The following is a 27,847-nucleotide window of genomic DNA, read 5'->3' on the forward strand; positions in this document are numbered from 1 at the left end:
CATAGTACCAATATATATATGAGGAAACAAAGAAGATCCTACAAACTTCAGACTAGTATCCCTTACAAGCACAGTAGCAAAAATATGCAAAAAAGTTATCAGAAACAAATGGACCAAACACTTGAAAGAAAATAAAATAGTAAACCCTAAACAATTTGGCTTTAGAAGTGGAAGATTGTGTACCACAAACTTAATTTGCTTTTACCTAAGATTGAGATAATACAAGAAAGAGATGGCCAGACAGATTGCGCCTTCTTGGACTTGCAGAAGACAGTTGAAAAAGTACCACACAAAAAATTAACAAGAAAAATTGAAATAATAGGAATACAAGGTAAGCTACTGGAATGGATGAGGGTTTTCTTAAATGGGAGACAAATGAGTGTGGTACTTAGAGACAAAAATTCGAACTGGGAAGATGTGAAGAGTGGCATCCCGCAAGGCTCTGTATTGGCTCCTTTAATGTTTACCATATATATAAATGATATGGATGAGGGGGTGAACTGTTACATGAACTTCTTTGCTGATGATGGCAAATTACTCAAGAGAGGAAGCACAGAAGAAGATTGCAGATTGCTACGAGAAGACCTGGACAAAATATGGGGATGGAGTCAGATGTGAAATGAATTTCTACATTAAGAAACGTAGAATAATGGAATTTGGAAAAAGCAAAAATAGAATATTGGGTCAATATAAAATTGGAAACGAGGAAGTCAAAAAAGTAGATTCAGAAAGGGGCCTGAGAGTGATCATCAAGTGACCTGATATCTGATAAACATGTCAATAAATTAGTTGGAGAGACTTTTAACTTAAGATCAATGAAAGTGTCCTTCAACTACATGGATGAAGAAATGGTAAAGAAAATAAACTAGAGTATGCTGCAACACTATGGGCACCTAGCACCAAAAAGAACATAAGAAAATTAGAAAGAATCCAAAGAGCAGCAACAAAAATGGCACCTACACTATCAAATTTGACATACGAACAAAGATTGGAGAAATTACATCTATCAACACTGGAACAGAGAAGAGAAAGAGGTGATTTGTTGACCATTTACAGAATTATGAAAGGGATGCAAATTCTCGATAGAGACGACTTGTTAAAATGGGACAGATGAGAAACAAGAGGACATGAAAAGAAGCTAAAGAAGGACAGTTACAGAAGAGACCTGAAAAAGAATAGCTTCTCACATACAGTGACTGATGTCTGGAACAAACTAAACAGAGAAACAGTGAGTGCCAAAACTATACACAATTTTAAGAATGAACTGGATGTGGATACATACAAGAACGGGTCACTACGAGCATAGCTCTCATCCTGTAAAATACAACTAGGTAAATACATATGCATACAGTATACATGTGATGTGATATGGTTTAATGTCACAAACTCCCCTGTATCGTAAGGGTAGGACGGTGCCTCTCACAGAGGACTTTGTAGCATGGAATTTCATGAACCATGCCCTTGGTTCAACTTCGCCGGTGGCAAGGTTCGAACCGCCATCTTCTCTACCTTCACTGCAAGTAACGATGCCCTAATCCACTCAGCCAGTGAGCATATATACATGCACATATATATGTTTATCTATGTAAATCCCATGCACAAACACCCATGTACACTGGTATGCAGAACATGTTCAATCCCATATTCATTCCTATCCCCTGATTAATGCAAGACTATGAATAAAGATTCAAATTAGTGTAGTTCAAATTAACTACTATAAAATAAATTACTTCTTTTAAAAATTTGATACTCTGTTCCACTGCAGTATGTTCATTTAAATTTTCTACCAAGGTTTGTCTGATAGCAAATTTGTCCTGTGTTGGTTTTCTTAGAAAGGGCATTCTACTAAAATATGTTTTACCGACTGGTCAACATGACAAGAACACCACTGAGGAACCTGCCTCTGCCCCACTCGTCATCAGGTACTTACGAGTTGCATAAAGTAAGGTTGATTCGCAACCTAGTTAAAATAATACCAGACCTCCTGTTCGTTGGCTAGTAGAGCCATAGTTGAACAGAGGGTCTTATATTCTTTAATTCAAAATTACTCGTAAAATTAGACCAGTGGTCTTTCCACTGGTCTCTGCAACAAGATTTAACATTTTTAAAATCTGGAATAGGGATTCCCATGCTGGAACAGTGGTCAAGCCTAGTTGCTGCCTTGGCTGCTACATCAGCAGGTTCATTACCAGCAATTCCAACATGGGACAGAACCCAACAAAATTTTACATTCATTAATTTTCTACCGATTAATAGGAAAGTCCAATTTTTAACTTCTTGGACCAGATAATGAGATGGAAACAACTTCCCTAAAGATGACAAGAGACTCGTCGAGTCAGTGTATACAACATAACTTGTACCATGGGGTCAGTTAGAAAATGCATATATTTAAGGCAGGATGCTACAGGTAATTTATTTTCAATTACAATGTTTAGCATCACCCTGTTTGCCATTCATCCTCAGTTGCAGGTATCTGAAAGCATGTTTAGGTTGCATTTACTTTATTGAAACAGCTTGCATTAACACACACAATTCATTTTATTAATACCAACTTGCTCTCTTCCCTATCAGAATGATACTAGCAATAACACATCGGCATTGGCCGACGATGATGGATGTGTGGACGAACTACCCAACAAACATGAAATAACCGGACCAACATCATATCTATTCAGGCACTGCCGATTAAGAAATGTCGGGCCGGTTACGGAAACTCAGATTTCAGGTGTTGGTCCGACTTATAAAGTTATCCGCATGCACAATGGACTATGTCGGCTGGATGCTGGCCCAAAGCAGGGACAATTAACCGGTAACCTAAATCGGGCCTATACTAAATTGGGCCAATTACGTAAACTCAAGTGTCCTGAGTTGGTCCGATTAATAAAGTTATCTGCATGTACACTGGACTGTGTTGGCTAGAAGCTGGGCCAATGCAAGGGCAATGAATGGGTACCCTAAATTGGGCCACATCCGTTAATTCTTATTCCCAGAATTGGTCCGACTAATAAAGTTATCCGCATACACACTGGATTAAGTCGACTAGATGCTGGTACGTGCATTGAACCAGTTGATATAGTTATTCATTTTCACATTTGACTGCATTGGTTAGACATCGATGCCATTGATGGAAAACTACTTTTATGCCTACGCTTCATGTGCATAGCTCAGTATCAGGCTACATGCCACCTCACTCACCCTTCACCCCTCCCACTTTAACCTATTACCACACCTGATACATATTTTTGGATGCATTCCAGAATCTGTTAAATGCACCAAGAAGTATAGCAGGTATTGAAAAAGGTTAATGGAGTAGGGGTGAAGGGTGAGTGTGCATGACACCTAGTCTGGTCCTGAATCATACACATGACATGTAGGCAGAAAAGTAGTTCTCCATCAAAGGCTGTGATGTCTAACAGATGCAGTCAAATGTGAAAATGAATAACTATATCAAATTGTCCAATGCACTTACCAGCATCCAGTTGACTTAGTCCACCATAGTATACAGATAAACATCTAACCAGTACAGTCAAATGTGAAAGTGAATGTCATGCAAAACTGATGAAGCTCACAAACTGAAACACGCCTGATTATATACAAGTAGACTTTATTAAGAGAAATATGAAAACCAATTTTTTATTACAATGTATACTGCAGTAAAAAGGAAACTCTAGTGTAGGCCTTATGGTCTCTTGCAGTCTCCTTCATTCTTATGTCCTTACGTAGACTAGTTTCTAGTAGGAACTATATACACATTGATATATACATATATATATATATATTATATATATATATAAAACATATGCTAATGTACTTCTTCAGTATCAAAAATACAAAATATTCTCATTTCATATTCTCCAATATGAAAATATCACATGAATATCAGTGTTGAACAAATTATAGTATTTAAGGCATTAAACAATTGTGAAAGTAGTGTATGCAGTTTTCAAAGGAAACATATATATATACATATATATATATATATATATATATATATATATATTCATATATATATATATATAAATATATATATATATGAATAAATAAATATATATGTATATGTACATACATATACCAAGGCTTTTTTCCCCTTCCAAGGGAGGTAGCCAAAAAGGGAAAGGCATAAAAACACTCCCACCCATTTCATCCCCAAATACACTCCACACCCATCCCACCCTTCCTCTCATCTGAGCACCTCCTGGATGACGGGTCATCCCTGCACCCCGCCCACCGCCCTGGGTCAGAAGCAGTGTCGCAAGACACAGTACATCCACAGCAAGGCCGCTTCATTTAATCGGCGACCCCCCCTCTCCGTCCCCCTTTGCATATAAGGAGAGGACGGGGAGAAATCCCTTCGGGCTGCGTCAAAATTTACTCACACATACTACCCCCCCCGCCCATTCCTCCTCATGCAGTCACAACATCATCCATATACAACCATTTTCCACTCACCTCTGTCTTCCGTCCTCTCCCTTCCTTCCTCAACAGACATTCCCCTCTTCCCCAAAGCCCCCTTCACCCCATCCATCCACCTCATCCTAGGACGTCCCCTCATGTTCACTCCCTCCACATCTGCCTTCCATACCTCTTTTACTAGTCTTTCTTCACTCATTCTTTCCATGTGTCCAAACCATCCTAATATTCTTTCATCAACCCTCTCTCCCAAATCCTTTTTCACCCCTGTTCTCCTCCTCACCTCCTCATTTCTCACTCTATCTAGCCTAGTAACCCCCGCCATACTTCTCAGACACCTCATCTCAAACACATTCAAACTCCTTCTCTCTTCTTCTCTTATGTTCCACGTTTCTGCCCCATACAGTGCTGTTGGCACAATCACTCCTTCATACAGTCTCCTCTTCGCATCCATTCCCAAATGTCTATTTCTCATTACACTCTTTAAACCACCAAGGCATTTACTCGCTTCTCTCAATCTACATTCTACCTCCACCTTCACTCCACCTTTTCCTGCTACACTTGCACCCAAGTATCTAAAACTATCCACTTCCTCCAGTCGCTCTCCCTTAATGTTCACTTCCAGTCTACTGCCACTTTCACCCCTTGTACATCTCATCACCTTACTTTTACCCACATTTATCTTTAGCTTTCTTCTATCACATACTCTCCCAAACTCTGCCACCAGCTTCCTCAATCCCTCCTCTGACCCTGCCACAAGCGCAGTGTCGTCCGCAAACAACAGCTGGCTCACCTCCCACTTTTCTCCATTTTCTTTAACCATCTCCAATCCCTGACTCACTACCCTAGCATTCACCTCTCGCACCACCCTATCCATGCATAAGTTGAACAGCCAGGGCGACATAACGCATCCTTGACGAAGTCCCACCTTTACTTCAAACCACTCACTCTCTCCATTTCCAATCCTAACACATGCTCTACTACTCACATAAAAACTCTTGACAGCTCCCAAAAGCTTTCCTCCTATCCCATAAATCTGCATAACCTCCCACAGTGCCTTTCTGTCTACCCTATCATAAGCCTTTTCCAGATCCATAAAAGCCCAAAAAACATCCTTCCCCTTTCCTATAGCTTTCTCACATATCTGTCTTACCACAAAGATCTGATCTACACAACCTCTACCTGTCCTAAATCCACACTGTTCCTCACCAATTACTCCTTCTGTTCCTCTCCTAATCCTCTCATTTAAGATTCTCCCATAAGCCTTCCCTACTACACTCAACAGGCTAATCCCTCTGAAATTACTACATTCACACTTGTCCCCTTTTCCCTTGTAAAGAGGAACTATACAGGCACTACTCCAGTCCTCCGGTACTCTACCCTCTCTCCAGCAAACATTAAATAATCTCGCCAACCAGTCCATCACTGAACCTCCCTTTTTCAGACATTCTGCATGACATCCATCCAGACCAGGTGCCTTACCTGCTTTCATCATCTTTACAACTGCCTTCACCTCATCCTTCCTTATTTCTCCTCCATTCTCCTCACTCATCACTCTCATTTTCTTCGTATTTCCCACTGCAGCTATCTTTCCTTCCCTATCCTCCTTCACATTCAGCAACTCCCTAAAATATTCTGCCCATCTTCCCCTCACTGCCATCTCTTCCATTATCAACTCTCCATCTGTACCTTTTACCTTTTCTTCCCTACTTGATTCGCCTCCTCTTCCTCTCTTAATTTCTTTCCAAAACATCTTTTTATTACTTTCAAAATTTTCTGTCATACTCCTACCCCATTTCACATCTGCTCTCCTCTTTGCCTCCTTTACCTTTTGCTTTACTTCTCTTTTCTTTTCTTTGTACGTCTCATATGACTCCCCTGTCCTCTTTTGTAACCAATCTGTGAATGCTCGCTTCTTCTCTTCTACAACCTTCTTCATTTCCTCATCCCACCATTCACTACCCTTTCTTCTATTTCCCCCTGTCCTTCTTGTTCCACACACCATCCTTGCACACTTTAAGACTCCCTCCTTGAACCATCCCCATTCCTCCTCCACACCCATCTCTGCTCTATCCTTTACTCCCTCCCACTCCTCCTTCAGCTTCTTTTCGTACTCCTTCTCCTTTTCCTTTTCATTCAAGGAGTTCACTCTAAGAACCTCCCTACCTTTTGTCCCTTTCCTCCTTCTCCATCTATCCTCCAGTCTCAACTTACCTTCCACCAAAAAATGATCTGATATTCCCCCACCCTCTCCCCTTAGCACATGTACATCCTTAACTCTTCCTATCATAATCCTATTTACCACTACATAATCCATTAGCGCTCTATCTACCACCCTTCCCTCCAGCACCCTCTCCCATGTGTACTTATGCTTGACTTTCTTCCGAAACACTGTATTTGCTATCATCAACTCTCTTTCTAGACACATTTCCACCATCAACTCTCCACTACGATTCTTTCCTGGAACTCCACATTTCCCAACCACTCCATCGATTGGACCATTTCCCACTCTAGCATTAAGGTCTCCCAGTACTATTACATTGACATTTCTTCCTAAACCCTCTATGCACTCATTTAAATCTATCCAAAAGGCCTCCCTTTCTTCCATGCTCTTCTCACTGCCCGGCCCATATGCACTTACAAAGACCCACATCTCCTTTCCCAGTTGCACCTTCATCCACATTATCCTTGAGGAAACCTCCTTCCACTCCACTACCCGTTTACCTATCTCCTCACTTACTAGAATAGCCACCCCTTCCCTCCCTCGCCCTCTCTTCACTCCTGATAACCTCCCACTTACACTCCCAAACATACACTCACCCTTCCCTTTCAACTTAGTTTCACTCAAAGCCAACACATCCAACTTTCTTCTCACAAACATACTACCTATCTCTTCCCTTTTACTCTCATCTGTACCACATCCACGCACATTAAAAGACCCAAACCTTAGGGTGCTGGCCCGAGGCCCGCCAGCACCCCTTATGCCTTTTCTTTTCGATTTAGGAAGTTGCCCCTTGGGGCTACAGGGAGAAGGATGCCTAGTCCCTCTCCCCGTCCCTTTCTTCTCGCCTCTTACGATCCAAGTGGGAAAACTTGGTGGCAGTATTCTTTTCCCCCACCACAGGGAATTCCCCCAATCAGAAAGAGAATACTCAGAGAAATGGTACAGGACAGCAACAAGGGGTTGGGGGACAGCATAACGGAGGGACAGTCGTAGTATAAAAGTGTCATCATTTCTCTATGAACAGAATTTCTTCTATCATAGACAAAATGATGTGTGGCTCTGGTCCGTAGGGGCGCCCCATATAGACCCTAAAGTATCGACTGCATGTTACTTTGCCACAATAACAAGCAGCCAATACCCCAGACGGGGTATATGTATATAACATAATATGCTAATGTACTCTTTCAGTATCAAAAATATAAAGTATTCTCATTTCATATTCTCAAATATGAAAATATCAAATGAATATCACAAAGTGTTGAACAAAATATAGTATTTAAGCCATTGAACAACTGTGAAAGTACAGTGTATGAGGATAATCTCATATCTATTTCCATTTTGTATCCATGACTGCAAGGATGCCAAATGTTGATGTTAGCTGGAATTGGGGTCATGGACACAAACACCTGGGTACAATTGTACATGGCACAATTATTCCTAAATTAAACAAATCCATATTGTTTTGGTGTGAATTAAAGTATAATTAAACAAATCCATATTCTTTGGTATGAACAAAAGTATATTCTGGGATGGAATGGGTGGAAATGATTTTATGCCTTTCCCTTTTTGGCTACCTCCCTTGTAAGGGGGAAAAAGCCTTGGTATATGTATGTATGTATGTATGAAAGAACGGCCAGATATTCCTTATGAAAGTAAGTTAATCATGGTATGCAGTGGTCCAGCTGTTCAGCATTGGGCAACAATTAGTGTATATGTACCACCTGGACAAATGTTTACATAAAGGAGGCCTATGATGTGTCACTACTGGTGGAAGCATTGATATCTGAATACCTCTTGCAACCACCACATCAGTCTGATGCATTCCTTAAATACTTCATGATGGTTTTTCCAATTTCATCCTATGGTTTGGAAGTTTTTGTTGTCAAGCAAAACCCCTTCAAATACACTGAGGAAAACTTTATGTTAATGGTCTTTATTAACAGCATTACACATCCTTATTGTTAAATCTTATGTTTAAATTTAAAGATACTTGATCATGGTATTCAGAACTTAACAAGTTATACAATAAAATCAGCAATGAAAACTTAACCTTAAAATTGGTTTACAACCATTCCTTTTTTGCTCAGCAGTTAAGCTCCAAAAACTTTTTGTGGTGCAGTTACATAAAAATGGTGCAAGTAAATACTGGAAAGAAAGGCTACATGAAAGTTATACCTTCTGTTTCCTCTTCCAAGTTCTGTTTCACTTTGAATATCTCAGGAATATTCTGCTTTCTTTGCCATTGCTTGAGCTTGACTACACTCAGCTGAAATGCAAAAAGGAAAGTTTTAGTAACGAGATATTTTTGTGAAAAATAACACACTGTGTAAGCTAAAATATCTCTTAACTTTACTAATAATAACATATGTAAGATATACTGTACTATAAACATACCACCTAATTTGTTCATTAGTATCAGAACAGTTCTACAGCATACATTCACACACATTAAGATGGTAAATACAGTAGTACTCAGTTTTCAGCCATCAACTAAAATCCAACATATCTTCTGGTCTTATGACTTCTGATCTAAAATAAGTGATCACTTCTGCTACAGCTTGAAACTAGAGTGTGTAGTCTGTCACAGTACTCTTCTTGGAACTGGAATATGTTGAGGCCAGCCAGGTGACCATGTTTGTGTGTCGTGTATAGGCAATTCCTTCTTGACAACAAAGGAAATTCACTGATCTTTAGATCACTTTTTCATGGCTATTATAGTCTGGATGTATCTATACAAATTATACAGTAATGTACTGATACAATATAGTTTCACCTAAATTTGATGGTAGCAGCAATACAACTAAAGTATGTGGGAAAATATAATTGTCAGTTTCCATATTATTGTGTTGTCCAGAAGACCTCTGATGTCATTGTTTATTTGGCTATCATATTTGCCTCTCCACATACTCCTATTTCTAGTTTACTGCTTCCAGCCCATCAAACCAGCCTCACAATAAAAACAAATACAACAGTGCCTATAAGTCACACATTCAAAGCAACCAATTTAAAAAATAACTTATGAATCATTCAATTTGCTATTTTGCCAACTGAACTATTCAAACTTATTCATATATAGGATACTTAGAAATTAAAGTTACTTACCACATTTACAGAGTACTCTTACATGATACTGTATCCAGCTTCCTTCTGGGGTGACTCTCCTTGATAGCTCTGTTGAGCTTTGAAGTGTCACAGTATTGTGGCCAATAACATTTCCCATCCAGCAGCCAGGTATCAGGAACCACAGCAATTTCATTTCCTTCCTCAAAGACAATAACTCCAAATTTTGCCATACCTTCCTGCTTTTAAATACAATTGGCTTATAAAAGATACATGAAGGTTTAACATGTACTGTACTGTACAGTAACTGTGCAACACAGTCCTCACTGCTCTATGAACGGTATATTGTATTGGTAGCCCTCACTCTATACTGAACTATGACTCCTCTAAGAAGATTTGATCGCCCTCCTTGGCACCTGATGAGTAATGAGGTACAGTCTAAGTTAGCAATGCCGGATTAATCTGGGCAGGAATCCCCCTTCAGTACATAAAGCCAGGGTTACTCTATCCATTGAGCTAGGTCAAAACTGTGGTACCAGTACATGGCTGTAGTACACTAGCCTATATAATAATCTCAATATGTCTACTATCAAATTAAATAAAATATGGTAACATTTTACATCAGACAACCATTTTTCAACAGAAGCCGCAGCTCATTGTTGGTGGACTGTGTGAAGTAAGGGAAAAGATGCAAACTTTGGCAAACGAGACTGAAGGGGGAAAAGAATACATTTACATTCAATATCTTTATATGAGCATGTTCTTAGGCTCTTACTTTCATTACTAACAGCATATATACCCAGAGAACTTCACTGCACAGGATATGTGTACAAATCTTCATAAACTTTGTAGATATGATATGACAAATAAATGTCTGGGTCTCCTTCATATTTCAATATATTCACTACTTTCCCAACCTTACTATTTATAATTATGCCACAGTTAGCTGGGTTCACTTTGATACAAAAGTTCTTAAGGTATAAAACTTTAAACTGTACACAAGGAAAATCACTTAGTACTGGCCAATTACTGTGGACCACTTTTGCAGCTGGATATTTAGAATTCTTCTCTTCAGGTTCATATGCCTTCAATTCATAAATTCTATTAACTGTTTGCATGAGAAAACAGTTAGGTTTTCTAAGCAATTTTATCAATTGATCCATGTCTATTCACATCATCTGGATAGATGGAGAAAGAGGAAAGGGACAAAAGGAAGGGAGGTTCTTAGAGTGAACTCTTTGAATGAAAAGGAAAAGGAGAAGGAGTACGAAAAGAAGCTGAAGGAGGAGTGGGAGGAAGTAAAGGATAGAGTAGAGCTGGGTGTGGAGGAGGAATGGGGATGGTTCAAGGAGGGAGTCATAAAGTGTGCAAGGATGGTGTGTGGAACAAGAAGGACAGGGGGAAATAGAAGAAAGGGTAGTGAATGGTGGGATGAGGAAATGAAGAAGGTTGTAGAAGAGAAGAAGCGAGCTTTCACAGATTGGTTACAAAATAGGACGAGGGAGTCATATGAGAGGTACAAAGAAAAGAAAAGAGAAGTAAAGCAAAAGGTAAAGGTTGCAAGGAGGAGAGTAGATGTGAAATGGGGTAAGAGTATGACAGAAAATTTTGAAAGTAATAAAAAGATGTTTTGGAAATAAATTAATAGAGGAAGAGGAGGCGAATTAAGTAGAGAAGAAAAGGTAAAAGGTGCAGATGGAGAGAAGATAATGGAAGAGAAGGCAGTAAGGGGAAGATGGGCAGAATATTTTAGGGAGTTGCTAAATGTGAAGGAGGATAGGGAAGGAAAGATAGCTGCAGTGGGAAATGCGAAGAAAATGACCGTGATGAGTGAGGAGAATGGAGGAGAAATAAGGAAGGATGAGGTGAAGGCAGTTGTTAAGATGATGAAAGCAGGTAAGGCACCTGGTCTGGATGGATGCCATGCAGAATGTCTGAAAAAGGGAGGTACAGTGATGATGGACTGGTTGGTGAGGCTATTTAATGTTTGCTGGAGAGAAGGTAGAGTGCCGGGGGACTGGAGGAGTGCCTGTATAGTTCCTCTTTACAAGGGAAAGGGGTACAAGTGTGAATGTAGTAGTTTCAGAGGGATTAGCTTGTTAAGTGTAGTTGGGAAAGCTTATGGGAGGATCTTGATTGAGAGGATTAGGAGAGGAACAGAAGGAGTAATTGGTGAGGAACAGTGGGAAGTAATTGGTGAGGAACAGTGTGGTTTTAGGACAGTTAGAGGTTGTGTAGATCAGATCTTTGTGGTAAGACAGATATGTGAGAAAGCTATAGGAAAGGGGAAGGATGTTTTTTGGGCTTTTATGGATCTGGAAAAGGCTTATGATAGGGTAGACAGAAAGGCACTGTGGGAGGTTATGCAGATATACGGGATAGGAGGAAAGCTTCTGGGAGCTGTCAAGAGTTTTTATGATAGTAGAGCTTGTGTCAGGATTGGAAATGGAGAGAGTGAGTGGTTCGAGGTAAAGGTGGGATTTCGTCAAGGATGCGTTATGTTGCCCTGGCTGTTCAACTTATACATGGATGGGGTGGTGTGAGAGGTAAATGCTAGGGTAGTGGGTCAGGGATTGGAGATGGTTAAAGAAAATGGAGAAAAGTGGGAGGTGAGCCAGCTGTTGTTTCCTGACGACACTGCACTTGTGGCAGGATCGGAGGAGGGATTGAGGAAGTTGGTGAGAGAGTTTGGGAGAGTATGTGATAGAAGAAAGCTAAAGATAAATGTGGGTAAAAGTAAGGTGATGAGATGTAAAAGGGGTGAAAGTGGCAGTAGACTGGAAGTGACCATTAAGGGAGAGCAACTGGAGGAAGTGGATAGTTTTAGATACTTGGGTGCAAATATGGCAGGAAAAGGTGGAGTGAAGGTGGAGGTAGAGTGTAGATTGAGAGAAGCGAGTAAATGCCTTGGTGGATTAAAGAGTGTAATGAGAAATAGACATTTGGGAATGGATGCGAAGAGGAGACTGTATTAAGAAGTGTTTGTGCCAACAGCACTGTATGGGGCAGAAACATGGTACATAAGAGAAGAAGAGAGAAGGAGTTTGAATGTGTTTGAGATGAGGTGTCTGAGAAGTATGATGTGGGTTACTAGGCTAGATAGAGTGAGAAATGAGGAGGTGAGAAGGAGAACAGGGGTGGAAAAGGAGCTGGGAGATAGGGTTGATGAAAGAGTATTAGGATGGTTTGGACACATGGAAAGAATGAGTGAAGAGAGGCTAGTAAAAGAGGTATTGAAGGCAGATGTGGAGGGAGTGAACATGAGGGGATGTCCTAGGATGAGGTGGATGGATGGGGTGAAGGGGGCATTGGGGAAGAGGGGGATGTCTGTTGAGGAAGGACGGGAGAGGACAGAAGACAGGGGTGAATGGAGAATGGTTGTATATGGATGATGTTGTGATTTCGTGGGGTGGAGTGGGCGGGGGGGTGGGGTAGTATGTGTGAGCAAAATTTGATGCAGACCGAGGGGATTTCTCCCCATCCTCTCCTTTTATCCAATGGGGGGATGGAGAGGGGGGGGTCGCCAATTTGATGAAGCGGCTTTGCTGTGGATGTGCTGTCTTGCGACACTGCTTCTGACCCAGGGCAGTGGACAAGGTGCAGGGATGACCCGTCATCCAGGAGGTGCTCAGATAAGAGGGAGGGTGGAGGGGTGTGGAGTGTATTCAGGGATGGAATGGGTGGAAATGATTTTATGCCTTTCCCTTTTTGGCTACCTCCCTTGTAAGGGGGAAAAAGCCTTGGTATATGTATGTATGTTAAATGACACAAATTATGAATGTTGTACACAACATGCCTAGAACCATACACATCTTTAAAGTGGTTTACAAAAGCAATCAAATATATATGTGCTTTTTCCAGTTTCTGGACCTCTGGGTACTGAAAGCAGAAATGTGCTCACACTCAAAAGAAGAATTTTTTTATAAACATTCTCATTAATCTGTTTCTGGAGACAAACTGGTCCAGTATACAAAAGAAAGGCTCTGAATTCTGTGGCTTTGTATCTATCAACTTCATCTCAACTTCTTGGTTTTCTGTTAAATTCACAAGGCATGTAATTTGCAAGTTCTTTCACAGATTTTCTTTATCAGGTCAGTTAGACCTAATGGAGTTTTACAAATTGTCCGAGGGTCCGAAGGCAAATTTGCATCAAATTGCAAATTGAAAATTTCAACAAGGTCTCTTAGAGCGCAGTGCTTAATCTGGTGTTTGATGGCCCCGTTCTTAACCAAGGTTTCGGTGTCTACAGATTTGTAGGGCAACAACACTTCCATTTGTGCACCATTTTCAAGGTTTCGGGTGATTTCGGCCCAGGGTTTTTCTGGGCCAAAATCACAAGAACTCTGCAGGGTAGGACATTTCGGCCAGTCCTCCAAATGTTGGTATTATTACTTACTTATTATTGAAAGAATTCTAAAAAATTACTTATATATCATTTCAAGTAACAATATTTGTTGCACATACTGTGTGAAAATGAAATTAAATTTATTAAACAAATTATCTAAATTAAAATTATACAACTTTCGTGTGTGGACTAAGGTAAATGGTGTTATTGTTGCACAAAAAGTTGCCTAACATTGTCATTGATAACACGGAGTCTAGGGTTAGTTTGTTAAAAAAAATAATTCTGGCATTAGTTTATCTTGATGTTAAATCATTGTCATGGTAACGCTCTGTGTTACCATGATGATGATGTTTAATGTCAAGATAGATTTAATGCCAAGACAGTGCAAAAATTTGTTTTGAACAACCCAGCCCAAGTTCAACTTCATTAGTGAGCATGCAGGGGGGAAGTGCATCGAATGTAGGATGTTTCGGCCAGAACTCTGCAGGGTAGGACGTTTCGGCAGTCCTCCAAATGTTGCTATTATTACTTACTTATTGTAGAAAGAAAATATAAAATTAAAAGAATTTTAAAATCTAAATTGCATACATATCAAGTAACAACATTTTTTAGCACATACTGTGTGAAAACGAAATTAAATTTATGAAACAAATTATCTAAATTAAAATTATACAGTGCACCAAGCGTTCAAGCTTAAACGGTTATTTTCGCTGGGCCGAAATCGCTGGTAATTTCGGCCCAGAAAAACCATGGGCCGAAATCACCTGATCCCATTTTCAATTACACTTACCTCTGTCTCTGATTGGTCGCTACTACTATAACTGGTCAGCAGCTCATAAAGATTGTCTACATTATTACTGCTGGTATCATCAGAGCATAGATATGCACCTACTTGTACCTCACAATCATTTAAACTAGTACTACATTTGTCCTTTCTCTGATGTTATTAACTCTGCTTGTACTGGCAATGCTACCGGCAGCATCCTCGACATTTTCTTGCAAATACTAACTTTCGCTTCTGTCTCCGACGCAAAGTCCAGGAGGAAGACATTGCAGCAATTGGTATAAATGGTAAAAGTGTAAAGGCAGTCACCACCAAATTTTGAGAAAAAATGCGCCACACTTCCCATTTACCGCAATACACCAGCAGCGTCTCCTGAATAGTTTGGCGTCAAAACAAGCGCCAATAACAAAGGTTCCAATACTTTTTGGCATAGACGTAACGTGTTATAAATCCATATGTTATCAATTGTAGATATGAGAGATAACCAATTATTTGAATTTATTTTCTCCTGTTATTAACAAAAAAGTAAAACTATAGGTAAGGGTAACTGGATTATTTTTACGGTTTTTTATGATACTTAAATAGACAAGAATTAATATAATGTCATGCACATAATGTCATGCACATTAGTAACATAAAAAAACGTCAAAATAATCCAGTTACCCTTACCTATTATTTTACTTTTTTGTTAATAATAGGAGAAAATCAATTCAAATAACTGGTTATCTCTCATATCTACAGATAACATATGGATTTATAACACGTTACGTCTATGCCAAAAAATATTGGAACCTTTGTCATTGGCGTTTTGGCTCCAAACAATAGAGTTGTTGTTGGTGGTTTATTGCCGTAAGTGGGAAGTATTGCGCATTTTTTCTCAAAATTTGGTGGTGACTGCCTTTATACTTTTACCATTTATACCGATTGCTGCAATGTCTTCCTCCTGGACTTTGCGTCGGAGACAGAAGCGAGAGTTTGTATCCTATTTGCAAGAAAATGTCGAGGATGTTGCCGGTAGCATTACAGTTGACATTTTTATGATTTTACTAGAAGAGGCCTTCTTTGACCTATGACTCCAGTGTAGCTGCCTGATTTCTAGTGTGATGTTGGTGCTGGCCGCGTGCAGTGTTAATTTGTGCTCAATATTTTTATATTTGTTCTTGTCCCAGAATTTGTCTAGCCTTGCCTCAAAACTTTAAACTTTTGACTGTGTCTACATTCACCACCCATTCTGGCAGCTCATTCCAATTATTAATGACTGTTATTAAAGGAGTATTTTCTCAGGTCCAACCTCGCTCTTGGCTTAGATATTTTTCGACTATTTCCCCTTGTACTGGACCCCTCTCTAAATTCAAAGAGACCCTCAGTGCAGTTTCTGTCATATAAACCAGTGACAATTTTGTAGGTCTCAATTTGATCTCCCCGGGATCTCCTGTACGCCAAGGTGGGCAAGCTCAACTTCCTCAGCCTCTCTTCGAATGATAACTCCTTGAGGGATGGCAATAATTTAGTTGCTCTCCGCTGTACATTCTCCACAGCCTCCAAATCCTTCACCAGATCGGGACACCAAACCGGGTTGGCGTACTCCAAGTGCGGCCTTACAAGAGCCGTGTACAGAGGCTTGAAAATGTATGGTTCTAAATGTTGAAAGGTCCTTCTGATCAGCCCTACTAACATATTGGCTTTATTGATCTTTTCTGCCAGGTGTATGGAGAAGTTTAGTTTATCATCTATGATCACCCCTATGTCTGTTTCATTTCCTGTCTTACTGATGTTGCCGTACATACTATAACCCTTCTCTTCCATTGTGGTCCTCCCTAACCTCATATACTTGCTCTTCTCTGGATGAAAACTTAGGAGCCACCTCTCTGTCCATTCTTTGAGCTCATCCAGATCCCACTGTAACCTATCACAGTCTTCCGTGCTTTGTATTGTCCTTTATATCTTAGTGTCATCTGCATATAGATACACTTTACTTCCGTTCACTGCTGCCTCTGGCAGGTCATTGATAAATATTACAAAAAAGCAAGGGGGCCAAGAACAGATCCCTGCAGGACTCCGCTTGTTTTTTCCTCCCATCCAGAAGCCTCTCCATTTATCAACACCCTCTGTTTTCTCCGTTAGAAAGTTCTGAATCCATCTCAATATTTTACCTTCTACCCTGTAGCTTGATATTTTTTCTATCAGACGTTTATGTGGTACTCGGTCGAAGGCTTTCATAAAGTCCAATTACACTACATACACAGCCAATCCTTCATCTATTGCCTCAGTCCAGTCATCCAGTACCTTTATTAACTGTAATGTAGTTGATCTTCCAGAAATGAAGCCAAACTGTTTCTCACTAAATAACTTATTCTCCTTCATATGTCTAATTACCTCCTCCCGCAACAGTGACTCCATAACCTTGCATAGGACACTTGTTAGGCTGACAGGTCTGTAATGTCCTAGATCGCATTTGTTGCCTTTCTTATAGATGGCCGTGATATGGGCAATACGCCAGTCCTCGGGTACCACACCTTCCTGCAGTGAGCTGTTATATATGATTCTCAGTGGTTCCAGTAAGTCCTCCATCAGTTCCTTAATTACCCTTGGGTGTATCCCATCTGGTCCAGGTGATTTGTTCTTCTTGAGTTTTTGCAGGGCATTCCTTATTTTGTCTACAGTGATTACCATACTATCCAGTATTGTTGCCTCCCTGGTTGCCGCCCTAGGTGGATCTTCATCTGACTCATGTATGAAAACCTTCGAGAATTGCTCTTAGAGTATGTCAGCTTTTTCCTTGTCACTTGATGCCTTTTGAGTTTTTTCTTCATTTTTATACAGTTCTCCAATGTGGGCCTTTGTTCTCGTCTTTGATGTTACATACTTCCAGAACACCTTCGGATTCTCCTTCACATACCTTGCTATTTCCCTCTCTTTTGATTTCACAGCATTCCTGGTTTGTCTTCTAATTTGGTTATTGACTCTTCTGTACTCTCTTTCTGTGTCCTGGTATTTCCTGTTTAGTGTTACATCATTTTCCTGTTTAATTTTCTTCAATTTTTCCCACAATCTTTGTTTCCTTTTAATCTTAGCCCGTAGTTTCCTAGTCATTGGTAGGTTTTCATTTTTTCTTGTACTATTCTTATTTACCGCTCTGATGTGTTTCCTAGGAACACATTCTTCGATCACTTCATGTAGTTTATTGGCGAATTTCTTCCACATTTCCTCTGTACCCAAATCCTGCAAATACTGGTTCCAGTCAATTCCAAGCCTTTCTTTCATGAGCTGATAGTCTGCCTTTTCATACATATAAATTTGTTGCTTACTGTTGTCCATCTGCTCCTGAGTGTCACAAGTGAACAGAATGCTTGCATGATCACTTTTTCCCAGCGGGCTTTCTACACTGATTTCTCCAATTATTGTTTCATCATTAGTAAATATTAGGTCTAGTGTATTTCCAGTGTTGTCCCCTCTTATTCTGGTGATATCAAGTATGTGCTGAGTAAAAAAGCAATCTCTCACTTTCTCAATAAATTGACTATTGTAATCCATATGACTAGATTCTGTTGTGTAGCTGCTCCAACTAATGTTAGGAAGGTTAAAGTCCCCTAGTAGTACTTTATATTGCACATTCATATCATTCTCTGGCATCAGTTGGAGCAGCCCAGCATTATTTCTTTCATCGCTGTTTGGGCTTCTGTATATAGATATGACCATTAATTTCTCTTTTCCACATTCTATCAGTACACCACAGTACTCACAATATTTGGTTTTCAGATCGAATAGATTAAACTTTGTACCTTCCTATGTTATTATGTAAGTTCTGTTCAATGAGATCGTATCCTTCCATATTATATTCTGCATTGGTCCTTTCATATCTAAAATTTTTGGTTTGACCTCCTGCAGAGCTATGATATGAGGTGTATTTTCCAATTCACATATTCTAGTACTTAATTCTAACCTTTTATCAAAACTAAATATGTCCACATTGCTAAACATGATATATAAATCCTTCCTGTTTACACTATTTACACTTTTGCAAGGATTCCCTCCAATTCTTAGTTTGGAAGTTCCCTGGTTTTGACTACCCTTCATTTCCATGGGGGGCCAACCACTATATGTTTGCCTTTCCCCGCTGATATCAAGTTTTTTGCCTCCATAATTTTACCTCTTGTTCCCTCTCCCTCTTATTGAGATCATGTGCCAACCTCACATTCTCATATTCCTTGTTGCCATGCAATCTTTTTACATTTCTGAATATGCAGGTTTTCATTAAGTTGTCATGTTGCTTTACAAGAAGAGGCCTCGGTTTGTTACCAGATTGTTTACCCAACCTATACACTCTAAACAGCCTTTCCTGGTGTTGTTCTGCATTACATGTTACAAGTAGCTTCTTGACAAATTCCCTGTCATGTTCAATTCTTTCTTTATCTCCATTTGCTGTAGATTCAGGCGCCCCATATATCACAAAATTATTTTCTCTCTCCCTCAAATCACTGATTTCCTGGTAGAAGGTTTCACCTAATCCTCGACTTATGCCTCCAGTGTTTCTGCTTTCCTTTGAAGTATCCACCACACTATCCTCCTTTACCATATCACATGATTCAATTTTTCCCTCTAAATTTATCACTTTATTCTCTAGGATCCCTAATCTGTCATCCAAAACTTTTCTATCTTCAGTGCTTTTGCCAGTTATTTCCCCGATTTCTATAGCCTTTACTTCTAAGTTTCCCACTTTGTTATCCAATTTCTTCTTTCTTTCTTGGTCAACTGTTATTTCTTCTCTGATTTCCTTCACCATAAATTGTAGTTTATCTTGCCTCTTTCCCATTTCACTCTGTTGTTTCTCTATTTTGCTCATTCTCCTATGTAATTTGGAACACCCCCTCTTACAATGTTTACAACTCCTTAGCAGTTGTTCCCCAACCTCCTACTCCACCATAAATTTGTAAATTTCTTCTGACATATTTTCACATCTGATATGAAACCGAATGTAGGACAAAACGTCCCCGGACAAAACGTCGCCGGGCAAAAGGTCCCGAAATCTGCACCCCTAGGACAAAAGGTCCCCGATATATAGGACAAAAGGTCCCCATTTTTTTCAACAAATATTGATTTTTATCAACTGTTTATACATTTTGGGACATAGTTAATTGTGGTTTTATAACAACCCTTAAATTCAGGAGAATCTCTATATATAAACACAAAGTACAATAATATTTGATATTTTATTAAATATCTTATACTCGACCCAACCCATAAATCTATGAGCCAATTGTGTAAGCAAACGTTTCAGAAATATCAATTGTATAAATGTCAATTGTATAAAGGAATAAAGTAAAACACATCTGACAAATTTTTAGAAAAAAGAAAAAAATTGGGGACATTTTGACCACCCACCTAGGCCGTTGGGGACGTTTTGTCCCAGGGGTGCAGATTTCAGGACCTTTTGTCCGGGGACCTTTTGTCCGAGCACCTATGAAACCATGCCTCACAGATCTCGTATGCTATGGCTTTATCATTATCCTTTACCAATGTTCCACATTTTTCGTCTTTTTGATCCTCATTTGCGCTTGCCCGAGTTTTATTTTTGTTGTCCGTCATAATTGTTCTAGTTCCAGTTTCGTTGTTGTCGTCGGTCGTTCCACCAGCCCCCTTAATCTTGTCTTATTTATGCTTTAATCACCTTCTGATCCTTATTTATTTCACTTTCTGGGTATCCACTGCACTTACATAAATTATATTTACCACAAATATTTCCTTTTAAACTTGTTAATTTACCGTTCATTTAAGTTTTTACAATGATGCTTCTTTGATGACCTTTCATTTATGATATTCCGAAAATCTAAAGAACCAATAAACTCACCATTAACAGGTTATTTGTGAGCAGATAACTTCTATCACACATTTTTCTAAACAACATTCGTTTATTGTTGCCCCTCCGCTACCATACTTTATCTGACGAGTTTTACGTTTAATTATATATTTACCTCTTGCCAGTACAAGCAGAGTTAATTCAACATCAGAGAAAGGACAAATGTAGTACCAGTTTAAATGATTATGAGGTACAAGTAGGTGCATATCTATGCTCTGATGATACCAGCAGTAATAATGTGGACAATCCTTATGAGCTGCTGACCAGTTATAGTAGTAGAGACCAATCAGAGACAGAGGAAAGTGAAATTGAAAATGGGATCAGGTAATTTCGGCCCAAGGTGATTTCGGTCCGGTGATTTCGGCCCAAGGTTTTTCTAATCACCAGTGATTTCGGCCCAGAGAAAATAACCTTTTAAGCTTGAAGGCTTGGTGCCCTGGCTTGGTGCACTGTATGATTTTAATTTAGATAATTTGTTTCATAAATTTAATTTTGTTTTCACACAGTATGTGCAAAAAATGTTGTTACTTGAAATGATATATATATAAGCAATTTTTAAAATTCTTTTAATTATACATTTTCTTTCAATAATAAGTAAATAATAATAGCAACATTTGGAGGACCAGCCGAAACGTCCTACCCTGCAGAGTTCTGGCCAAAACTTCTGTGGCCGAAACATTCTACATTCGATGCCCTTCCCCCCTCCATGCTCACTAATGATGTTGAACTTCTGGGCTGGGTTGTTCAAAACAAATTTTTGCACTATCTTGGCTTTAAATCTATCTTGACATTAAACATCATGGTAACACAGAGCATTACCATGACATTTAACATCAAGATAAACTAACGCCAGAATTATTTTTTTGAACAATCTAACCCTAGACTCCGTGTTATCAATGACAATGTTAGGCAACTTTTGGTGCAACAATAACACCATTTACCTTAGTCCACACACGAAAGTTGTATAATTTTAATTTAGATAATTTGTTTAATAAATTTAATTTCATTTTCACACAGTATGTGCAAAAAATATTGTTACTTCAAATGATATATGAGTAATTTTTTAGAATTCTTTTAATAATATATTTTCTTTCAATAATAAGTAAATAATAATAGCAATATTTGGAGGACTGGCCGAAATGTCCTACCCTGCAGAGTTCTGGTGATTTTGGCCCAGAAGAATCCTTGGCCGAAATCACCCAAAACCTTGAAAATGATGCACAAATGGAAGTGTTGTTGCCCTACAAATCTGTAGACACTGAAACCTTGGTTAAGAACTGGGTCATCAAACACCAGATTAAGCACTGCGCTCTAAGAGACCTTGTTGAAATTTTAAATTTGCAATTTGATGCAAATTTGCCTTCGGACCCTCGGACAATTTGTAAAACTCCATTAGGTCTAACTGACCTGATAAAGAAAATCTGTGGAAGAACTTGCAAATTACATGCCTTGTGAACTTAACAGAAAACCAAGAAGTTTAGATGAAGTTGATAGATACAAAGCCACAGAATTCAGAGCCTTTCTTTTGTATACTGGACCAGTTTGTCTCCAGAAACAGATTAATGAGAATGTTTATAAAAAAATTCTTCTTTTGAGTGTGAGCACATTTCTGCTTTCAGTACCCAGAGGTCCAGAAACTGGAAAAAGCACATAGATATTTGATTGCTTTTGTAAACCACTTTAAAGATGTGTATGGTTCTAGGCATGTTGTGTACAACATTCATAATTTGTGTCATTTAACATACATATACCAAGGCTTTTTCCCCCTTACAAGGGAGGTAGCCAAAAAGGGAAAGGCATAAAATCATTTCCACCCATTCCATCCCTGAATACACTCCACACCCCTCCACCCTCCCTCTTATCTGAGCACCTCCTGGATGACGGGTCATCCCTGCACCTTGTCCACTGCCCTGGGTCAGAAGCAGTGTCGCAAGACAGCACATCCACAGCAAGGCCGCTTCATCAAATCAGCGACCCCCCCTCTCCGTCCCCCCATTGGATAAAAGGAGAGGATGGGGAGAAATCCCCTCAGTTTGCGTCAAATTTTACTCACACATACTACCCCACCCCCCACCCCCTTGCCCACTCCACCCCACGCAATCACAACATCATCCATATACAACCATTCTCCATTCACCCCTGTCTTCTGTCCTCTCCCGTCCTTCCTCAACAGACATTCCCCTCTTCCCCAAAGCCCCCTTCACCCCATCCATCCACCTCATCCTAGGATGTCCCCTCATGTTCACTCCCTCCACATCTGCCTTCCATACCTCTTTTACTAGTCTTTCTTCACTCATTCTTTCCATGTGTCCAAACCATCCTAATATTCTTTCATCGACCCAATCTCCCAGCTCCTTTTCCACCCCTGTTCTCCTCCTCACCTCCTCATTTCTCACTCTATCTAGCCTAGTAACCCCCATCAAACTTCTCAGACACCTCATCTCAAACACATTCAAACTCCTTCTCTCTTCTTCTCTTATGTTCCATGTTTCTACCCCATACAGTGCTGTTGGCACAATCACTCCTTCATACAGTCTCCTCTTAGCATCCATTCCCAAATGTCTATTCCTCATTATACTCTTTAATCCACCAAGGCATTTACTCGCTTCTCTCAATCTACACTCTACCTCCACTTTCACTCCACCTTTTTCTGCCACATTTGCACCCAAGTATCTAAAACTATCCACTTCCTCCAGTCGCTCTCCCTTAATGCTCACTTCCAGTCTACTGCCACTTTCACCCCTTTTACATCTCATCACCTTACTTTTACCCACATTTATCTTTAGCTTTCTTCTATCACATACTCTCCCAAACTCTGCCACCAACTTCCTCAATCCCTCCTCCGATCCTGCCACAAGCGCAGTGTCGTCCACAAACAACAGCTTGCTCACCTCCCACTTTTCTCCATTTTCTTTAACCATCTCCAATCCTTTGCCCACTACCCTTGCATATACCTCTCGCACCACCCCATCCATGTATAAGTTGAACATCCAGGGCAACATAATGCATCCTTGACGAAGTCCCACCTTTACCTCGAACCACTCACTCTCTCCATTTCCAATCCTGACACAACCTCTACTACTCTCATAAAAACTCTTGACAGCTCCCAGAAGCTTTGCTCCTATCCCATATATCTGCATAACCTCCCACAGTGCCATTCTGTCTACCCTATCATAAGCCTTTTCCAGATCCATAAAAGCCCAAAAAACATCCTTCCCCGTTCCTATAGCTTTCTCACATATCTGTCTTACCACAAAGATCTGATCTACACAACCTCTAACTGTCCTAAAACCACACTGTTCCTCACCAATTACTCCTTCTGTTCCTCTCCTAATCCTCTCAATCAAGATCCTCCCATAAGCCTTCCCTACTACACTTAACCCATTTAAGCCGAAAAAAAATGAAAGTAAGAATTTGATGTTGCCGCTTTGATATATGCATAATGTGAACCTAAACTGCAAACATATGATGAAAATTACTCCATATGTACAATGGTTCTCATTTTATTTATGAAAATGTGTTGTTGCGCAAACGCAACGAGTGGCGTTTTGACCGCAATACATATTGCTTAAGAAGAATTTTAAAAATGATGTATAAAATTCACTTTTGATACATAATTAGAATTTCCTGACTAAAAAGGAAACCTTGAATTTCTTTATTATAAACTAAAGGAAACCAAAGAATACAGCCCTTAGAGATAATACAGCTCTCAAAGTGGAGAAATGAGGTGCATGTGATAATAAAAAAGAAAAACCTTGATAAAGAAATAGTACAACCTATCTTAGATATATTTTCAGAGGATTCTCCTGGCCTACATGGTATGGTACTGCACTGAACACTTTTGATGCAGGTATACTTTACATTTCTGGCATATGAATACAGTCTGACTGTTACACAACCTGCAATGACAGCGTTTTGGAGGATCCGATTTCACGATGTGATGCCCAACATTATCATAGTGCATTTGTGCCGATACACCTGCAACACTGAGAACTGATCGTGATCTTCCTGGATTATTTGGCTTTTTGCCGTGATTCTGTAGCCATTCAGTAGCAGCAGCACGTATGAATGACAACATATCCTCTTTGTAACCTCCTTCTCTTGCAAAAATCCAGGCATTGTTTACACATACTGTAAACAAGTATGTGACAATTGGAAAGTACCACTTTTTCCTACGAATTGAAGGCCTGTACTGAGCAATATTTTGATCTACCCTATCAACACCACCCATTTTCCAATTATACTGATGGATGGCATTTGGCATCAAAACATTCATACGTTTTTTCTGAGAAGCAACATAGCGTTCAGCCTTCACTACTCCATACTCAGATGATGCAATTGTTACAATGCCATTATCTTGCCAGCGTTCTGCAATTATCCCTGATCAGCATCACAAAAATGTTCTTCAGTTCCCCTAGGTAATTTCATAAACTTTGCAGGATTTGTAAATGGGCATTTTTCGATTCGGTTTTTTCTCAGTGTGCCAGTAGCATCATGACCCATGCTCTTGATTTTTTCTACAAGTTTGAGGGATGTAAAGAAGTTATCAAAGTAAAGGGATAACTTCTTTGTTGGATAACGTTTTTCTATCACATCCAAAACATCAAGTACAACTTTTCCACCAAGTCCATAAGATGCATTAGCCTTACCCTTTGTACCATCTTTGCCTTGGTAAACAGATATATCGAAAACATAGTCATTTGGATCAGCTGCAACCCATGCTTTATAACCCCATCGTACAGGTTTTCCCCTGATGAACTGTTTTGTGGGATACCGACCAAAATAAGGTATCATTGACTCATCAATGGATATATTTATTGGCCCAAATACTTCCCCGTACTTGAGAAAGTTGCCATTCAGGATTTCCATGAGGGGAGAAACTTTGCCATACTTGTCATTTTTGGGAAGCTTTGTGTTGTCTGCAGCATGAAAATATTTCATGATCTCATCAAAGCGATCGCGGCGCATGGAGTCAGCAATAAGCTCATTATACACGTCTGGTTGTCTCTGCCAATACAGTCTGCGACGTGGAACGCAACAGTAGCCTGACACTAACAAAATTCCTATGAAGGTTTTCATTTCATCACTTGTCAGCGTAAATAAATGTTTACCATTCTGTACTGCATAGTTTACAGTTTGTTTCACGAGGTGATCAATAGCTAATACATCCAAGAAAAGCTCAAGGGTCTCACTAGGCTTACGTGGAATATCAGCAATTGATGGTTTATATGGGTAACATGGAACATTTGTCTTTTCTGGGAGATCCTGTGCTTTCCATTTTCTGAGTTTTATGATTTTCTTTTTCTGGGATGCTTGTCTTTCAGCATTTTCATCTACATCATCTTGCGACACTGTGGAATCTAACACTGCAAAAGCAGTTAGCTGTGTTCCGGGAAGATTAGAGATATCCACGCTTTCTTCTTCGCCAGAATCTTCATCCGTCACATCACCATCATTTGCAGGCATGATGTAAACGTCATGTGTTTCAGTTTGTTTTACCATTCCACTGGATTCATCTTCATCACTAATTTCACTCTCGTCAGACATAGTAGGTCTCTCTAGCTCGTCTAAGATCTCGTTCAAATTCATTTTTCTGAAAAAAAAAATAATAATGGAATTTATATATCGTAAAATGTTTGTAGACAATATGTATGCTTTCAACAAACAAGTTAGGCTACACAGATGTATTCATTCACTGCAATTATATGCGCAAAAAAAAATATGCGTTACAAAATAACTACTTCAATGAAGAGGCCGGTGCCGATGGTTGCGTTAGCACAACTTTTTCTTTATAAAGTTTTTACACAACTGCCATCAGCATACTATCAAAGAAAATATGGTTCAAAAGTGTTCTGTCATGAAAAGAAACATAGAAGATTCTTATGAAATAGATATGAACAAATCCCCGATGATAGTTTTCCTTACTCACCTCCTTTTTGATGAAGACATTGTATTTCAGAAAATGGAGCTTCTTTCACTTGCTTTTCCCCTCAAATGATGAGACGTGTGACATCATGTGAACCTTCCACTGGGAGTTCTGGGTGTCTACTAGTATCGGAAGCAGCTACAGGATACAACATGCCGTTCTATCGGTGTAGCTCGACATCATGTTGTAGTTTGTTTCACGTTGCGTTGACGGAACGAGCGGCATAAATGGGTTAACAAGCTAATCCCTCTGAAACTACTACATTCACACTTGTCCCCTTTTCCCTTGTAAAAAGGAACTATACAGGCACTCCTCTAGTCCTCCGGCACTCTACCCTCTCTCCAGCAAACATTAAATAACCTCACCAACCAGTCCACCATCACTGTACCTCCCTTTTTCAGACATTCTGCATGGCATCCATCCAGACCAGGTGCCTTACCTGCTTTCATCATCTTAACAACTGCCTTCACCTCATCCTTCCTTATTTCTTCTCCATGCTCCTCACTCATCACTATCATTTTCTTTGCATTTCCCACTGCAGCTATCTTTCCTTCCCTATCCTCCTTCATATTTAGCAACTCCCTAAAATATTCTGCCCATCTTCCCCTTACTGCCTTCTCTTCCATTACCATCTCGCCATCTGCACCTTTTACCTTTTCTTCCCTACTTGATTCGCCTCCTCTTCCTCTCTTAATTTCTTTCCAAAACATCTTTTTATTACTTTCAAAATTTTCTGTCATACTCTTACCCCATTTCACATCTGCTCTCCTCTTTGCAACCTTTACCTTTTGCTTTACTACTCTTTTCTTTTCTTTGTACCTCTCATATGACTCCCTCGTCCTATTTTATAACCAATCTGTGAAAGCTCGCTTCTTCTCTTCTACAACCTTCTTTGTTTCCTCATCCCACCATTCACTACCCTTTCTTCTATTTCCCCCTGTCCTTCTTGTTCCACACACCATCCTTGCACACTTTATGACTCCCTCCTTGAACCATCCCCGATCCTCCTCCACACCCAGCTCTACTCTATCCTTTACTCCTTCCCACTCCTCCTTCAGCTTCTTTCCGTACTCCTACTCCTTTTCCTTTTCATTCAAAGAGTTCACTCTAAGAACCTCCCTACCTTTTGTCCCTTTCCTCTTTCTCCATCTATCCAGATGATGTAAAGAGACATGGATCAGTTGATAAATTCAGTGCCTTTCCTTTTGAGAATTATCTTGGATACCTAAAAAAATTGCTTA

The 27,847-nt window shown here is 39.7% G+C and overlaps 2 protein-coding genes across 3 annotated transcripts in view; one reads left to right on the forward strand and one right to left on the reverse strand.

Moving 5' to 3' along the window:
- Window positions 1-7,804: 7,804 nt before the first annotated feature.
- LOC143022498 (uncharacterized) lies at window positions 7,805-15,179 on the reverse strand. Of its 2 annotated transcripts, none has more exons than XM_076180722.1 (3): window positions 15,050-15,179; window positions 9,759-9,936; window positions 7,805-8,900 (listed from the first exon to the last, which is right to left on the reverse strand). In XM_076180722.1, exons 1-3 carry the CDS (start codon window positions 15,167-15,169, stop codon window positions 8,851-8,853), a joined length of 348 nt encoding a protein of 115 aa, XP_076036837.1. In that variant the 5' UTR covers window positions 15,170-15,179; the 3' UTR covers window positions 7,805-8,850. The 2 variants fall into 2 exon arrangements, with proteins under 2 accessions (XP_076036837.1, XP_076036838.1); XM_076180723.1 differs by having other exon boundaries at window positions 7,811-8,900; window positions 9,737-9,936; window positions 15,050-15,173.
- A 444-nt stretch (window positions 15,180-15,623) lies between these two features.
- LOC143022499 (uncharacterized) overlaps window positions 15,624-27,847 on the forward strand; it is a 39,374-nt gene continuing 27,150 nt past the window's right edge. Inside the window, exon 1 of the mRNA XM_076180724.1 lies at window positions 15,624-15,672. The gene's annotated coding sequence lies outside the window, so the exon portion shown is untranslated. The remainder of the gene's footprint in view (window positions 15,673-27,847) is intronic.

Source organism: Oratosquilla oratoria, unplaced genomic scaffold (assembly GCF_046742065.1).
Source record: "Oratosquilla oratoria isolate Oo_2021 unplaced genomic scaffold, ASM4674206v1 SCAFFOLD104, whole genome shotgun sequence".
NCBI classification, from domain to species: Eukaryota; Metazoa; Arthropoda; class Malacostraca; order Stomatopoda; family Squillidae; genus Oratosquilla; species Oratosquilla oratoria.